This window comes from Crassostrea angulata, chromosome 6 (assembly GCF_025612915.1).
Source record: "Crassostrea angulata isolate pt1a10 chromosome 6, ASM2561291v2, whole genome shotgun sequence".
Taxonomy (NCBI): Eukaryota; Metazoa; Mollusca; class Bivalvia; order Ostreida; family Ostreidae; genus Magallana; species Magallana angulata.
The window spans coordinates 36,618,886-36,637,635 of NC_069116.1; the positions used below are offsets into that span (position 1 = coordinate 36,618,886).

At 32.8% G+C, this 18,750-nt stretch overlaps 1 protein-coding gene across 2 annotated transcripts; it reads left to right on the plus strand.

Annotated features, from left to right (window-relative positions):
* Nucleotides 1-32: 32 nt before the first annotated feature.
* Nucleotides 33-15,866, plus strand: LOC128188560 (uncharacterized). Of its 2 annotated transcripts, none has more exons than XM_052859682.1 (8): nucleotides 33-176; nucleotides 3,046-3,205; nucleotides 3,462-3,979; nucleotides 9,580-9,849; nucleotides 10,880-11,024; nucleotides 12,842-12,997; nucleotides 14,372-14,568; nucleotides 14,942-15,866. In XM_052859682.1, exons 2-7 carry the CDS (start codon nucleotides 3,101-3,103, stop codon nucleotides 14,537-14,539), a joined length of 1,362 nt encoding a protein of 453 aa, XP_052715642.1. In that variant the 5' UTR covers nucleotides 33-176; nucleotides 3,046-3,100; the 3' UTR covers nucleotides 14,540-14,568; nucleotides 14,942-15,866. The 2 variants fall into 2 exon arrangements, with proteins under 2 accessions (XP_052715642.1, XP_052715643.1); XM_052859683.1 differs by having other exon boundaries at nucleotides 47-164.
* The last annotated feature ends 2,884 nt before the right edge of the window (nucleotides 15,867-18,750 follow it).

Sequence of the window (18,750 nt, forward strand, 5' to 3'; positions counted from 1 at the left end):
GGTTCGGGATCCCGGGAATTTTTTATTTAAAAATAGTTGCAGACAGTGAGGGGTATAAAAAGAAAAAGAAAACTGCCCCCTGCCACGGAAGCACTAGTCTGGTACCAGACTATTGATGCACGCGAACCAGTCTGGTTTAACAAAGGAGAAATTTGGAGGAACTGGTTCGCATGCACGTATGTACATTGGGATTTTTTTTAGCTCACCGAGCTCTTGTTGAAATTGATATGCAATATGTAGGCCCCTAAGTACATGAAAATCAGCAGTAAAATGCCAAACTTGCTTCTATGACTGCTGTGTTGACTATACACACTGAAATCGCAAGTTACAGACGGGAGGTAAAATAACACGAAAAATAGATGAATGGGACATAGTAATTTTTAAGTATTCACCAGAAAGTTTTCGACATATGATGTTGTTTACATGCACATGGTGCAGGAGGTTGAATTAGCTGGGGGAGGTCTTAAAAGCTGAAAAATCATGAGAAATGGGCAAAATATGAAATGGTCGAAATTTCCGAAAAACCACTGTGTAGAAAATTTTACACATTCAGATGATAGTACTGATAGTGCTGAAACGAATGTTCGAATATTCGCGAATGAATGGTAAATTTCTAATATTCGAATGGATATTTAGTATTCGAATATTCAGCCACATGTTTAATGCAGCATTGTAAACTATACAGCATCGTGTTATTTTGTTATGATTGAAAAGAGAAGCTGGGTTTGGGAACATTTTACTTTAAACGAAAGTAAAGACAATGCCATCTAGTTGGTACAAGAAGCATTATATAGAAAGGCACACTTGACCTAATCAATCATCTAAAAGGCAAACACCCATTAGCCTCATGATATTTGTTATTTTATCATAAATTCAAAATTTTAGCTGATCTATGACTGCCATACTTGTTTACATTGAATGTAAAAGCAGGGTTTACATCGGATGGAGACAAACATTCCGGATATTTATATGAATAATGTATATTATTAGCAGAAATAACCTTGGAATGAAATAATTTGTGAAATATGTTTGAGAAAGTGCATGTGAGTTATGGAGTGATAATGTCAAAAGGTACCTTACATTGAATGGATTTTTTAAAGATACAACTTTAAAAAAAAAATTCCAACAAGACATTTCCGTATTCAAGGTCGTTATTGGTTTTATCAAATAGTATAATCAAACATGGCGGAAAGCATTGGATTGATTAACGGTCTCAGGAGTCATAAAGAAGTAATAAATCTTTTGATTGTTATTAGATGTTATTTTGTTTTTTAAAATATCATTTGCATAAAAATAAAATGTGCCCATAATTCAGTGGATACTGAATGTTAAGTCAAGCTGACGTGTTTATGCAGTCTGCACATGCATGCAATTGCATATATATATATAGTCATATAAGCTGTCAAACATAAATCCTACTTTGTAGATGACGTCTATGAATACTCGAATACGAATAGAATAGCAGTTATGAATATTCAAATATTGATTTAAGGTACTCGTTTCAGCTCTACATTCTGACCAGTAATTTACTTCAGAAATTGGTGATTAGCCTATAAGGAGTGAATTAAATGTATTTGTGCTGAAGGAAATTCTAGCTACAGAGTTCTGAAGAAAATCATCCCTTGGCTACAGTGAATTGTATAAAAAAAAAAGCTGCCACCTTGAATAGAAATTTTTTGTTTTGATATGTTTAACATTGCAACTGTTGGGGCATGCACAACAGGCATTATTTCCTATATATGTGGATTGTAAGGTGAGATCTGATTGATAATTAACAAGTTGGGTGTAAATTTTCGTACACCCTGCTGAAGATGGGTGTAAATAAAATGTGACGTCGGAAATTAAGACGTCACACCTTGGACATTGAAAAATTTCAATTATTTGCAGTTTCCGTTCATTTTCTTCGCAGAGGTAGCAAGTACCGGTATTGAAATGAAAATTAGTTATTCAGATTTATCCAGATTTATCGTAATAATATCTAAGATGGATTTTGGGTATAATAAAGCCGTTTTTGAGAGAGTTATGCACCTTGGATGTTGAAAAATACTAATTATTTGCAGTTTCCTTTCATTTTCTTTGCAGAGGTTGCTCATATTTGAATTTTAGTATACAGATTTATCATAATAATACCTAGGTGAACTTTGATTATGAGTTAGATCAAGTTATGTTCAACAAAAATTCCAATTGTTTGCAGTTTCCATTCATTTTCATCAAGGAGGTTGCACAAATTGAAATGAAATTTGGTATACAAATTTATCATAATAATATCTAGGTCAAGTTTTATTTTGGGTATGTGCGAGTAATTTTTGATTGACTTATGTGCCTTGGACTTAGAAAAATTCAATTATTTTAAATAAATAATAAATTCTTCATGCAATTTACTACTGATATCATTTCTTATTTGCCTCAGACTTTTTCCAGAACAAGCTACATGTACTGACCTCGGAAAGTTAGATTTACATCAAGATTGAGAGTTGCCTTTTTTACATATCAATAAACTAGACCACTTCCCTTTATGGGGCTGGTGAAGGTGTTTAAAAAACTATCTTTTCTTGTAATTTCTAGATCATTTCTCATAATAACGAGAAAATTAACTCATAATAATGAAATAATTAACTCGTGATAATGAGATCTTTTTTCGTAATAACGAGATTTTTTCTCGTAATAACAAAATAACTAACTCGTAATAAAGAGATCATTTTATTAAGTACATGTAAACTAATATAAGAATATTTTTTTGTGTGACCCTATTCGTCTTGCATACAGATCCCAGTTATTTTATTTAAAAATTAGAGAAATGCCAAAACATCATATGTCAAATGCAGAACAATTGGTGCCTAAACATTGGGGTTCCTAAAAGTCTGTATAAGTCTGTAATTTGTATTTCCATCCAGTGGCAATTATAAAAATTATAAAAGATTTCAAAAAAATATTTTCTGATTTGCAAAAATTTATGTTGGTGGTTTTGAAAAACAACTTAAAAAAAAAAATCTTACCAAAAACAATCTACTCAAAAGATATTTAACCTTTAAATTCAAACTTCAGGTTTTTTGGATAGAAGTAAAAAAAAACCCAAGATACTGAGAGTATTAAAATCTGAATGATGGAATGTATGGAAAATGAAAAGGATTCAACTTCAAGCAGTACAACAGGTGTCACCAACGTTGAGGCAACTGAAGAAATCTCTCCTACAATAACAAAGCAGGTATATATACTGTAAAACCAAATAATGCATTTACCGGTATGATTTTAGTCAAAACACTCTACACTTCCATAAAAACTAATTTATTAAAAGCTTATTCAGTGGTTAGAGTGTCGGGTCCTAGTAAATTCTAAACATGCTTGGTTGATTGATGTACTTTTGAAAAGAAACAATTGCAGAAAATACCCCTTATATGGTTTATATAGTGCAACAGTATGTAATTTTATGTAGTAACATTTGTTTAATTGTTTATATATAGGTTACAAAAAGTGATAAAAAATGCACACAAGGCAAAAAAAGCCATCCTAAACAGAGAAAAAGGAAGTCAATTTTAAGGTCTTCCTCCTCAGCAGAATATTCGGCATCAAGTGCTACAGAAGGTGAGGATGATAACTCTGACAAATATTATTCTGAAGGAAGACTTACAAATGTGAAAATGGGAAATGTGAAAATGGGAGTTTTCCCATCTAGTCAATGGAAGTATGCTGATTTAAAGGCCCTCAACATTTTCTACAATGAAACTTCTCTTTCCCTGAAGGAATTCATGCAGGATGTTAAAACTGTCCTTTTAAAGAACCATCCACATATTCCAGATGTTGAAAAATATGCTGAAATGTTTAGCAGTTTAACTAAAGATAATTTGTTATTTTCTTTTGGCTTGGATTCCTTAGAAAATAGCATATACAGTAAATTTACAGCAAGTTGTGTGCAGACAATATTAAAAGAAGACTTTGCAAGGGCAAAAGAAACAGACAAAAATTTGGATCTTCGTAATTCGTAAGTAAGTTTTATATATCTAGAAGAAAAGTTATAAAATTTCAGATAGAACACGGTACATGTATTGTTTTATTTTCGATGTTAAGTTTCCCTAGTTTTTTTTTTTTAGGTCACTTGAATCTCACCATATCAACCCTCCACTAATATCAGCCCTCTGGCATTTGAAGTCGCGGGTTGATATGGGATGTGATACGACTCTGCCATGTATTATTCTCTATTTATACAACTAACATTATGTTGTATCATACAGTGTTTTGAGCTCATTTGAGCCAGAGGATCAAGTGAACTTTTCTGGTCAAAGTGTGTTGTCATTTTCGCAGTTGTCATTGTCATCGTGAACTTTTTCACATTTTCAACTCTTTCTCCAGAACCACAGGCCAATTTCAACCAAATTTGGCACGAAGTGTCCTTGGGTGAAGGAATTCAAGTTTGTTTAAATCATGACCCCTGGGGGTAGGGTGGGGCCACAATGGGGGTCAAAATTTTACATAGTAATATATACATGGAAAATCTTTAAAAATCTTCTTCTGAAACCACGAAGTTGACCTTAAAATGGTGTTTTGAAAAATCTTTAATATCTTTGGTTGAGATCCCCAACCCTAAACCATCTATACATATACATGTATTCTTGTTCTTTGTCCAAGGCGCATCTTGTGGTATGTGAGTCATGGCCCCCAGGAGTCCCTGACCCTCAAGAAATCAGAAATGATCAATTATCTTAAAAATGCTGGTGATTTCAGATAGATTTTAACTCTTCTGAGCAGAAGGCTGAAAGAGCTAATGCAATGGCCTGGCGTGCGGTGTGCGTAAACTTTTTGGAATGTGGACCATATCTCAAGAACCCCTTGGCCAATTTAAGTAAAAAATAGCATAAAGCATCCTTGGCTCAAGGGCTTTCCTTCGTACGAAATAAAGGGCGTGGCTTTAAAACAAGGGGAGATAATAACAAAAATATAAACAAAAGTAGTGTTTGCTAACAAATCTTCTTCTCAAGAACCACTTTGTAGATTATCACCAAACTTACACATTAGTATGAGTATATTTTGTAGATTTAAGATTATTCAAACCATGACCCGAGGGCAAAGAGCATGGTTGCAAGGTTGCCTTAAAGTTGACATAAATTGAAGATTTTAAACAAATAAATATCTTCAAAATGGTTGAGTTTCTCACCCCTAAACCACATAAATTTTTTGTTCCTTGTGTCAAGGTTCATCTAATGAAAACTAATTCATGACCCCTGGGGATCCTGCCCCCCCCCCCCCCCCCCCCCCCCCCCCCCGGAACTAGAAATGATCAAATATCTAGAAAAAAAGTTGAGATCCCCACCCCTAAACCATATATATTCTTAATCCCGGTGTCAAGGGGCATCTAATGATAAGTACATTGTATGTCATATCCCTTGGGGGTCATCCTCATCATTATGACCCCCAGTATAAATTTTTGAAACCTTATTGCAGATCTATAGGATAGCTTTAATTATATTCCAAGAGATCATATAGCTTCTTCTTAAACCTTAAGAGGAGTTGTTGGCGGTAGGGTTTTTGGGGAGAGAAAACGTCGATTTTTAGCCACTTACTGACCCTCGTGATGAAATTTAAAATTCTGAAACCATTTTGCATATCTATAGCGTCAATCATATCCCAAGTGATGATTTGTCTACTGCATATATTGTAAGGGAGTTCTTTTTTTTTCAAAAATCATCTTTTTTTGTTGGCTACCAACCCCATGATAAAAATTTTTTCTGAAACCTGATTACATATCAACATGACACCCCTAAACATGTTCTAGTAAATCATTTGGCTACTTCAAAAAGTGTTGACATTTTTAAAACCCAATTTTTTGTAGAAATTAACATTTTTCAGCTGTAAAATGACCCCCAGGACAAAATTAAATATTACCTGATTACGTTATTAATTTGCTCACAGTAATTTTTGTTTGGTGAAAGATATTTTCTGCAGGAAAGAGCACAAGGCTTCCAAAGGGGGGAAAATGACACGGAAATGTGAAGTTTTTTTGCCCTGTCAGTTGTCACCCTCTTGAAGCAATTAGATGACCGGTTATATAGAGTTATTATAATGAGGTATAATTATTAATACATCATATGATACAATATTGTATTGAATTGTATTGTATCATAATTGTTTTGTATCATATGATACGGTATTGTCTAGTATCATAAGATACAATATGGTACAATATATATAAAAGATATTGCATTATATGATACAATTTTGTTTGAAATTTTTATGCCCCCTATACAGATTATGCAAAATAATATCAAGGTCAAGTTTAATTTTGGGTACAATCAAGCATTTTTTGACAGAGTTACATGTATGTGCCTTAATTGGGCTTAGAAGAATTTCAGTTTCCGTTCATTTTCTTTAGAGAGGTATCAATTATTTGCAGTTTAGGTTCATTTTCTTTGCAGATGTTTCCAAGGGAGGGGGGCCATAAGTGTTTTACAAACACTTGTTAATATTGTATCATGTTATAAAGTATTATTTTGTATACTATGGTATTTTGTTGTATAATACAATATTAAACGTACAACATCAAAAAATTATACCAGAAGGTGTCATTTGATGTTTGGTCATAGAAGGCTTAATATTCTACAACAGAGTATTATATTATTGCAAATCCAACATAGGTATACACGCTGCGACTGATGGACTGATGGTTTGAGAGATAACACTATTAGGATCACGAGTTGCAGTTTAAAAAACATGCATTTTCATTGGCTGTTTAGTACGCGCCCACTTTTTCCTGTACCTTGGTATTGATAATTTATTCACCAACTGCCAACTGTATCATTTACTCTAAATCAGGACTGCAAAAACAATATCACTGCAATAATTGACCAAGAGTTCTCACTGTAATCACTTTTTTTTTTTATGGTGTAAACAATTGTCAAACTGTTTAAACAGGTTTCCCATTACATTTTTCAGCACAATGCTTCATCGATAAATTCAATCATTTTTAACCCTCAATTTAAGTTGAGGCAGTATTTATTTTGCTGTAGCTTATTTTTAAAGAATTCACAACAAATGCTAACAATAAATGTTACATAAGCAATAAACTTTTACCGGTATTGAAATTCAAAACCAATCAATGACACACTTCTACAAGTGTGCATGTGTTTTCAAAAATGTACGAAAACTTAAAAATTACGGCACTGATCTGTGATTAACCTTATTTTGTAACTCACTCAGTCTTTAGAAACATTAATTTTTTATTACATGTACCTCAATATTCATCAGACAATATTTACTATTGATGTTGATGCTTTTTACTTGCCGCTGACTTTCTTTCAAACATGCTAATCGACCTCGGATTGTAAAAATATCGTGCTGGTCAATTTTCACGATTTACATTTATATTTATAAATAAACCACCCTTCTTCATTTTACGGAGCTGGTGATGATGATTCAAAGATTTTCAGTACAGATTTATTGTAAGAAAATAAGTGAAGACATATGCTGTTAAACGTGTAACTGATTACACGGCATGTCAACCCGAATTTTCCTGTGGATCTACATTTTGCAGTGAAGCTTTTTGTGAGAAAAACAGTCTGTTTAACTCATGCGATTTTCCACATATGGTACATTATGAATGGTAGCGTAAAATATATTTGTTTACCAAACAGTTTCTGACAAATTTCTTCACAATAAGCTGAATAATGTATGATATTCGATGAGCGAAGTCCAATCTGTGATTTTAATCTACATGTGCCCATTCCCTGCTTTTGGAGAACTTTTTCTTTGTTTTTTTTGTTTTTTTACTAACATTATATACACATGTACGTTAACATTGCCCCGTTTGTTCTCAAATACATGTAACTTTTAACTTGCAAGGACAATTGTATTAGAAGTTTCTCGGACATTTGTTTCCACGTGTTAACATCATGTTCTCAACATGCATTGGGTCTATATTAATGCACCAATCAGAATCTTTGTTCCAAATTGCAATTGCAATACAGTACACTCATTAGAAAGTATCATCACTCATACAATGCAACATCGACCGTTGCGTGTACACCTATGTTGGATTTGCGATAAACAGTATTACATTGTATTATAAGATGATTCAAAATTGTATGATGCAATACAGTATTTTTATTGAATATATGACAATGCACATTGTGTCAGATGATATTATTTTGTTCAGTACGCTACAATGAGAAATAACACTTATAACGAACTGTTATTAGTCTCAAAAGTCCATATTATCCAAAGCAGAGCAAGCACGGACCTCTAAAGTGTTAGAGGTGGGATCGGATACCATGGAGGAGTAAGCATCCCCTGGGGACCGGTTGCCCCCGTTGTTTGGTCTTTCATAATTGGGGGGAAAAACGGAAGAAAGCGTTGTCAGTACAGTGTGTAAAAAATGGCCTAACATTGAGTTATAAAAACATTAGTCAGCATTTGACTTAACTTTTTTCAACAACTTGTTTGTCAGTAGCTTGCCTCGTTTAAGAAATTGTTCGTATGTAGAGCATGCTCTTGCACATTGAATAAGCTGAGACACATAGACCCTATCAGCAGGTGATGATGGTGTATAAAGTGCTACATAAATAAGGAAAGTTGACGATGGAAAAATTAAAATCATCTTGTTTATCATAAAGTTTGGTTGTTAGGTTACCATTGGCATCTTTTTCTAGTAAAATATCCAAATATGAAACAGATGAGTCAGATTTTAATAGATAATACGTCATCAATATATCTAAATGTCGAGTTAAAGGCCCCAACAAGTGTTTTATTCTTCTCGCATCCAAGTTTTTTAATAAATTCTGCCTCATATAATTATAAAAACAAGTCTGCTAATAGAGGAGCACAATTAGTGCCCATGGGAATTCCAGCTGTTTGTTGGAAGACAACTACATAGATATTGTCTATCAGAAATCCAAGCACCTTCTTAATAATGTCAACTTCAGAGAACTTGTGAGTGCAATCAGAATGGTTTAAAATAATTTTGCAGATTTCCAATAACAATGTAAGAAAATTTACGAGATCCATTTTTATTGAAAAAACACAACTGTCTATGATATCAGAAAGCTTAGATTTTTATTTATAATGGTGTAATTGATAAAAAGTGTTGAAAAGTCATACATTTTGATGTTATTAATTTTGGTAAAATTTTGTGACTTCAAATTTTCTAACAATTCTTTTAAGTTTTCAAGTATATATCCACATCTGATTCACACTGCCTCTGGAGTATATTGTTAAAATTTTAGTAAAGAGTAAGGAAAGGGGCTTGGTAGAACATTTAATGGAACGAATGTGATATTGTATTATATGTTAAATGTAGATCATTGACTATGATTTTCATATGATAATTAATGGGTGGTCTTATTGAGGTGATTCCCCATCTCTGTGAACTTTTTAATCTTTAACTACTTTATATGTTAAAGCGAATTTGAACATGTTGACATTCCTGAAAGTTTGTTTTTTGTTTTTTTAATGAAAAATCAAAGTCATAAGAACTCTTTAATAATTATATTTAATATAAGTCTCTTAAATGTCTTGATGAGCGTTTTAATCCTTATAATGATTACCCATATAAATTGTTTGTATTTTAATTATAATTTTTATTTATTGTTGTAGGAGGTTGGAAAGATATTGGTTATTTGGTGTTCAGAACTTCTTGACAGAGACATTGCTATTATTTCATACACTTTTGTTTCCAATGAAAGAGGATGAATCTCTTACACGAAAAGAAGAGTTCATCAAAGTGAACACGAGAAAAAGGAAGCACAGAGAAATGAAACATGAAGAGAGTAGAGAGAAAAGACAACCGTCTGAAATACAACATTCTGAAAGTGTTTACCAACATTATTGTGAAGCATTTGGAAGGCTTTTCTTTCTGGAAAAAAAGTATGTATAAATGAATGTGACCATTTAATATATCCTGGATTTTCTTGTATAATTTTAAGCAACTGGGTCCATGAGATTTTCATCACTGCTATTCCAAAATCATATATGTTAATCTCCAGTGATGAAAATTAAGTAGATTTTGAACCTTAATTTTCATCACTGGAGATTAACATATATGATTTTGGAATAGAAGTGATGAGTGGTAGCATTACACTCATGCAGCCTTTTTTGCGTATTTTTCAAAGCATAGATTTTTATGTAAGTAAGGGCTTCTGATAAGCAATTAAAGATATCAACTAAACTGTAAGACTTTTGAAAATCATATTTTATAATACATTGTATTAACACATACAATAAAAATGTTTGCATGCATTTACCATCATACCGATTACTGGTATTAAATATTTGAGTGGAGAGATTTAACAATAGCCTTTGTTAAAAAAAAGGTTAAGTTCCCAAAATTTGATAATATTGACAATATGTAACTAATATAATCATGAGAAGTGGCTTTTTACATTGTTCAATGTAAAACACATGCTTGAAAACTTGTCATTCACCCGACTTAAAAAAGCGTTTGTGTGCTTCCGATTCAAAGTCACGTGCTAATTTCAAACCTGACGAGATTTTTTGACCACAATGACTTCCAAAATGGCTAGTTATCTAAACAAGGAACATATTTTAATTGAAGAAAAGTGGTAGATTTTTTAATAAAACCGGTAAGCGGGAGACAAAGCGAAAAAGTGGTAGACTTTCGAGTAAATCGGTCGAGTTAACATGTATGCCAAAATATAAAAGATAATTTGGTTAATTTATTTAAATAAGAATTGTGCTGTAATAATATTTCAAATTATTTTTATTTTAATCAGTAATATTCCTGACACATTCCTGGCGATACACAGACAGGGGCCAGGGTACTCAAAGGTTAAATTATGAGTTTTAATTAACTGTTTGACTTTCTTTATTGCAGGGAACTTCTATGGCCTTGATTATAATTGCATCTTGTTATCTATGCTTTTTTTTCAATTTTCAGAGCAGCAGTCAAAAGAAATACTGTTATTGGTGATAAAATAGTGAATACTATTCCAGATATAACATACCCATTTACACCACTCAGAATTGATCAAGATGTTCTGGACACCATGCAGAAGGACAGCACACTGCTGTTTGTGGTTGAGGTATTTACCTTTTTGATCATCAAGTTTACCTATATTGCAGTTCAAGCAGCTGCTGCATATGTTAATTTTAATTTAACATTGAAATCCCCATATGTAATTTTCAACGACACATAAAAATGGAAGTCCTCATTATTATTCAATAAAAGAACTATATATGATATTAGTCAAATTCGACCCCCATAATTTGCCATTTTTATAGTGTTTCAGGTACAGTATTTTGTTGTGTTATTTTTTTTAGAAGAGTTGACAAAGTATATGTTCTTCACCTATTTATTTTATTTATATGCACTCACTGGCAGTATATGACGTCAGAACTGACAGTATTTTTAAAATTTAATCAAAATCAGTCAAAAATTGACATTTTTTTTTTATCTTTTTTCGAAAGGGAAATATAGAGCAATTCTTTGAACAAGAACAAACTTTTTGTCACTTAATATAAGTGCTGGAGAGATACATCTTTGGTGAAAATATTTTGTTTAAGGAATCGCTCAATGTTTTCTTAAAGAAAACTGCTTGAAAACAAGCCGTTTTATGCTAAAAATGTGATTTTGGTGGGAAAAGGTAGACTTTATGTCATATTTTTATATTGTGGACACTTTAAAGAAAATGAATATAATGAAAAAACTTCCAATGTATATCTGTACAAATAAAACAAAGAATTACAGTAAAATGACGATGTTCATTTAATGGGGCCATTTTAGGCTCAAACCATATATAGTCCTTTGAAATATATGCTAAAGACATGTATCTCAACTGGATCAATGCTTTGGTTGAAAGTTTTACATTTTTTTCAATACAGTAAAACTTGTTTAGTACAAATACGAATAGAGCGAATTCTCAGATATAGCTAAGTTTTTTGAATCCCCGGTAAAATTCTAGATCTTAACAAATCTTTGCAAAATTTTACGTTTATAACTAATTCGGATACAATGAATTTATGGATGTAGCGAACTGATTTCAAGTCCTGTGGAGGTGAAAAATAACCAAAGAAGATGGGGGAATAAGATGGCGCAAATGCCCATTCGGTTTAGTAGTGAAATACAATTTTGAATTTATTTTTCCCCAATTAAATCTATTCAAATATATTATAATACAACTTTGCAAAAGCAAAATTTCTAACTATAGTCAGTTTTTAATATATTTAACAAAAAATAAGAAAAAGATATTGTTGGAAATTTTGGTGGTATCGAACCCTTAACATAAAAACCCAAGATATATAAGGTTAGCTTATGCCAGGTACTCTAACCACTGAGCCATTTCAGACACAACAAAGTGGACTTTTTAAATATTATGTGACTAAGGCCACGAACTACCGGACTTGTATTACTTTTTCAAAACGTTCAATTGTTGGGATACAAAATGATACTTTATAAGTATAGTGGGTCATCTCTCCACGTTTTTGTTGATTGAAATCGGTTAGTTTTCCAATAGACCTTAATTAGACTATAAGAAATATATGGAGCACAGACCCACTCTATAAAAGAAAATGCCTTAAAGTTCTAAAAAATGAAAGTATTTGCAGGTTTTGATACGTATACACCTGTTTGAGTCAACCTATTCCAAGTATTGAACATACCTTTAGGTTAAAAATCAATGATTCGTTAAATATATATTGTTTTAAATGATTTTAAAAAAACCCATCAGATTTATTGATACTTTAATTTTTCAGTAGCCTGTCCGATCACGTATGGGCATTTTACACGCCTTATCCACCCATCTTCTTTAACACTTTTATAACAAATTTGTTGCAGTTAAAAAAAAATCGTCAATGTTTGTACTGTTTGAATTCAAATGTAAATAAATTATCATATTTGTAGGTGAAGGGGAAATCATTGAAAAATGCATCATCTAATTGTTTGGAAGAACAACTAGGCTCCTATGTTCTTGGGCGGGTTGGATCCGAGCTCTTTGCAGAAGCACCAGACTCAGCAATGTTCCCATGTTCCCTGGGAATGATATTAATGGAAACTACAGTAAGTGTCAATGTTAATGTTTTATGGGGGAATATAGGTTACAACTATCACAAGCATTTCTTTAACAGATTTAGACTACTTGCAATGAATAACATGGCTAAAAGATTATGTTATGGATGTAATAGCACTTTTTAAAACAATGAAAAATTTATCCATTTATTTTTAGCAATTTGTGTTAGAAATGCTTATTATTGGTAGTCTTTTGAGACCATCCTAAGACAAAGTTAAAGGTTGAACTTTATGTGGAAGTATACTCATCTTTTTAAAATTAGCAGAAATGTTGAAAATTATGAGAAAACATTCTCAGATTTTGTAATTTAAAGTTAATTAAAATCATGATTCCATGGGTTGGATAGGGCCATAAAGGTATCTCATAGGGACGTATCATGGTTTTGGTCAACATTTATTTATCCATTTTTAGCTCACCGAAATGAAGGCTAGAGGAGTTTATGCTATACCATCAGCATTGGTGTCAGTGTCTAAGCTTGGTTAATTTTTTTTTTTTGGGGGGGGGGGGGGGGGGGGGGCTATCCTATATCTAAGTTATTAGTGGTTCTAGCCTCACCAAACTTGCATGGATGATGCATCTAGGGATACTAATGGACTATAGTTACATACTGAGCCATATGTTTGGGATGCTTGATGAGATTAAGGTATTTTTAGCAAGTTAATTAAAGTTTTTTGGCCTGTCCTACCAGCATATCTAAGGTATTATTAGTCCAAACTTTATCAAACTTGCATAGATTGTTCATCTTGAGAAACTTGACAGAATTTTGAATCAATTCATGTTGTTTAGAATAAAGTGTGTTCAAATCATGACTCCAGTGGTATGTTGGGGGCACAATAAAGGATTAAATAATTTTACATAGGAATATATAGGGGTGAATCATTAAACAGTCTCCTTCTCAAAAATATTTCACAAGAAAAGTTTTAACTTTTGTGGAAGCATCTTCTGGTAATGTAAATTGATGTGGTATGTGATCTCTAAAGATAGAGGGGGGGGGGGGGGGCCACAATGAGTGGTTGAATTTTTTTCAATTATCATATTTTAATGCATTTATGTACCCCCAAAAAAAGAAAGAAACTTTGTTATGTTGTATAAATATATTTTATATTGGACTTGTGAATTAAAGTTGTCTGGGTGATTATTACGTCATTTGGGCAATTTGACTTATGAATTAAAGTTTGTTGGGTGAAAATAAAAATATGTCGGTCAGGCTTTGTTGCTCAGGTGGGGGATGTGGTCACTGGGCCATTTGTTGTAAAGAGTTGCTTAATACCGGTAATTAAAAGAATAATGGTGCTTCCTTATGTTTTACTGTTATCACATGTGATTCATCACATTAAAAGCTTCTTTTTTTTTTTTTTTTGCAGATCGTATTTGTCTTTTTAAAAATGAAAATAGAGAGTGCAGAACTTCCACTCCAAGATAAAGGAATTATTCATTATACTAGACCTTTTGACATACTGAAAAAGGAGGATAGGGAAGAGATTTTTGAATTTATGTACTGGCTTGGTTGCATTCAAAACCGTTTCGACTAGCGTTTGTTTGAGATACAGCATCATAGAAAGTAAGTATAGTTTACTTTTAACCATATCAAATTATCTCCTGTGTTGTTAAGCTTTTTCAAATTGTCTAAACTGACATATTTTGGACAAGGTGAGGCATATGAAAAAAAAGAAAAGAAATGCTAGTTAAATTGATCTGGCAAGGAAAAATATCCAAAAGTCATTTGAGCCATCTTCTTGAATTTGTTTCCAAAAGATTTACCTTACAAGTGTATATGGTTTTTGAGAGGAAAATTTTTATAAAGATTTTCCCTATATGTCTCCAGGAAACCAAGGAATGTATTTTTTCACTAAATATTAGAGTTTTCTTGTCATGCGATTTTTACCACTTTGTGAAATATTATTCAGTATTTTTTTCATTTTTCATGTGAAAAGTCCGTGATGATAGAGATCTTGGGCCTGTGAGGATTGAAGATATTGTTAATTGTGAATGAACCTGTATCTTGGTGGGAAAGAAGAATATTCATGTCTCTAGTGGATTGTTCTCCATCCATGCTGAGGAAAGTAAAACCAAACATAGCAAGATAATTGACTGCTTTCCAAAAACTAAGTATAACTAGGAGGCTGATGCATAAGTGGATGCAAAACAGGTGAAATGGAAGCGAAAACTGTTATTACCCAGATAAGAAATTGCAGAACATGTGTTGATGGATATATTTGTTTTCTGTTGTACATTGGTACATCCATAGCAAGAGACCCATCAGCGTTGAACATCTTTAAATCCTATCATTTTGAATCCCCCTCCCCCTTTTTGGAGAACTGTTTATCTTCTTTAATGCTCATCTCATCAACTAGTAGACTTCCTTTGTAAACTTATAGTGACATTTTTATTTCTTGCTTCATTCAACATCCAGTTCAACATATGGTTAAATTCCAAAATTAATATCAAAGAAGAATAGATTCATATTATGCTGATAAGTAACTAAATAGATTTAAAATTGTTTGTTAGCACTGTAGTACCATTTCATTGTGATAAGAAGTCAAGTAGAAGATTTTGCATATGCATGTATTTCTTTTTCCAAATCAATTGACATTGCTCAAGATGTATGTATAATCTTTTAGAAAAAGAAGTAATGTTTGAAATGATTTTGTGCAATTCCAAATTCAGTCAGTGTCATTCAGCATCATTTGCATTAATCTTTTGGGAAAATCAAAATAAGTGATTGGAGGACTGAGAAAGGGGTTCTTTCACTAACATGAAAGCATTTATGTGTTTGTTTTAGTTATGTATGGATGGTTCATTAAAAAAGGGGCATTGATATAATAAAAGTACAATGACTCAATTCCATTGGCTACACCATGCTATGTACCAGGGCTTACTCATTTCTACTGGCTACACCATGCTATGTCCCAGGACTTACTCAAATCCACGGGCAACATTATGCTAATTATCAGGACTTACTAAATTCCACTGGCTACAGCATGCTATGTTCCAGGACTTACTCAATCCGCTGGCTACACATACTTTGTACCAGGACTTACTCAATTCCACTGGCTACATTGCTATGTACCAGAACTTACTCAATCCGCTGGCTACACATGCTTTGTTCCACAAGCAATTTTATTTACTACATAAAGTATCAATCCTCAGATCCAATTACCGTGGAAATGTATGTATCAAGACTTTTAAAAATGATGTACCAAATTAAATTAAAAAGATTCTATAAACATTAACTTTTTTATTTCAACAACAGTATATCAACATTGACCAGCATCAAAACTTTCGGCCAACACAGGATTACAACAACTGAAGGATCCAAATGTAGAGTTTTTGTTTAATCCTTGCTGACAAACATTTTTCGGGTTTTTAAAGTTTGATTACTTCTTGTACATAATCACGATAGCTTAGATATTTTCCACAAATGAAAATCCAAAAAGGGAAAGAATCTACTTTGGAACAATAAGAGTACACTTGGCCTTACAGCTCACAAGGTAGTTGATCGTCTTAATAATCAGAAAAACAGGTGACACAAGCCAGGGTTTTTTTTCATTACACCAGTTCTGACAAAAACAATTGACATTTTCTGAACCTGGATTAAAAAACAAGGAGTTAAATCTCCCTAACTTTTTATTATACGAACTTGCAGGGCGATATATTGTATGCGGATCCCACAATTCATCCATGAATCGGAAAAATTCCTTAGTCACACCACAATCTTCATAGTCTATGATGTCGCTTATATAATCAGCTCCGATATTTTTTTTTGTCTCGGAATCCATTGAATATCAATATAAGCAAAGAAAATATACATCGCTCTTCTAGTTAACTCTTTTAACCCCCCCCCCCCCCCCCGAGTAATTAACTCTTGTTATTCCAATTTCATACTCCCACATTGCAAATTTTTTACACAAGCTTGATTATCTGTGAACCACTTAATAGTCTTTGATGCAAATCTGTCTTGAAAATTTTCAAAGTTGTTTAATAGCTCTTAATTCACACGAAGAACTTTTCTTGGTCTCTCGCACTTTTCACATTTAATGAAAAACCTCTTGATTTACATCAACAGTATAAGACCAAGCTGCAACATGCTTGCATCAGAATAAACAATACCTTTCTCAAAACACTACATAATTTCGTTTTGTTTGATAAAAAAAATTCAATAGCCAACATTTCAACTCTTTCAATATGTGTTCTATTTTTTTAATTGAGAACACTATCCCAAGTCGACATTGACACTATTTTCAAATAACAATAGCGTGTCATAATTCTACAAACATTCCCGAAGACGGGAGAGAGTGAAATAATTTTACCTGTCACCTTAGCAAGTTGTCTCGCCGTAAAACTTAAAGCATTAATTTTAACAAACGCTCTTATGAAAAGTAAGTCATCACCCCAGATATCAGGACGTTATTGTTGGGCCAACAATGTTCCTTATGTTGGGCCACCTTATGCATTTGACATTTGGCCAACGGTAATTTGCTCATCGGCCCTTAATCGGACCAACTTATTGGGTTACTGTTGGGCCAATGTAACAGACAACATTGGGCCACTGTATTCATTTGAATGTTGGACAAACATTATTTTTGCACAGCTGAGCCAATGTAAGCAACTAATATTGGGCCAACGGCAATTTGCTCATCGGCCCTTAATCGGACCAACTTGTTGGTTTATTGTTTGGCCAATGTAGCGGACAATATAGGGCCATTGTTGGGCCACTCTATACTTTCAATTTTCGTCAAAAATGATTTTTGAGGTAACGTTCATTTGTCCTCAAAATTGGAACAAAAAATATACAATAACGTTAGGCTAGTTTTGTAATACAGTTTAGACTAGTTTTGTGGTTAGATCTTGGTAAAAGCCCTTTTTGAATACCATATATGCAAAAATAATGCATATTCACAAAACCCAAAGGATAACCTTCAACAATGAATGCAGTGTAAGTTGTTCTACATTCACGCAAAATATACCTTAGCAAAAAAAGAGAAGAAGTAGAAATGTTCACTTGTAGAAGTATATGTATGGTTAAAACCTCGCTCTGATGTGAATACACAAGTTCACTGCGTAAAGCGGTAGAGTTCACATGTCTGCAATAAGCTAGTTATACCCCCGCAAACGAAGTTTAGGGGGGTATATTGGTTTCACCCTGTCCGTCTGTCTGTCCGTCCGTCTGTCTGTCTGTCCGTCTGTCTGTAGACGCAACTTTGTCCCCCCTATAGAATTTTTTATTACTGCATGGAACAGTTTGAAAATTTGTACATATATTGAACACCATATGAAGATGTGCACCTGCAATTTTTTTTAAGATCAGACAAGATTTAATGATTTTATGACAGTTTTCATTTTCCTTATTCTATATATTGTACACTAATGTTGAAAAGTAAGGGAGGTAATCCTTACAGATTTTATTAATTAATTAATAGAAAACACTCTAAAATATATTTATATAAATACATCCAGATGGAGTTTTTTGTCTTTATGTCTTAATTAATAAAAAAAAATTATTTTTTATAAGTATTCTATCAACTGACAATGCAAAGTTTTTGTTTGTCAATGATAAATTCTTAGGAGCTAATAAGAACATCAAAGACAAGTGTGACTGAATTCATTTGTCCCAAGGGAGCCATTATCTGAGCCATGGTTCAGATGGAGCATGAGTTTAGGGGAAATTGATAATCTGTAAAATGGGTGATGGTTTTGGGGCTATTTTAAAACTGTTTCATGTAAACCAAAAGGTCTATCATTA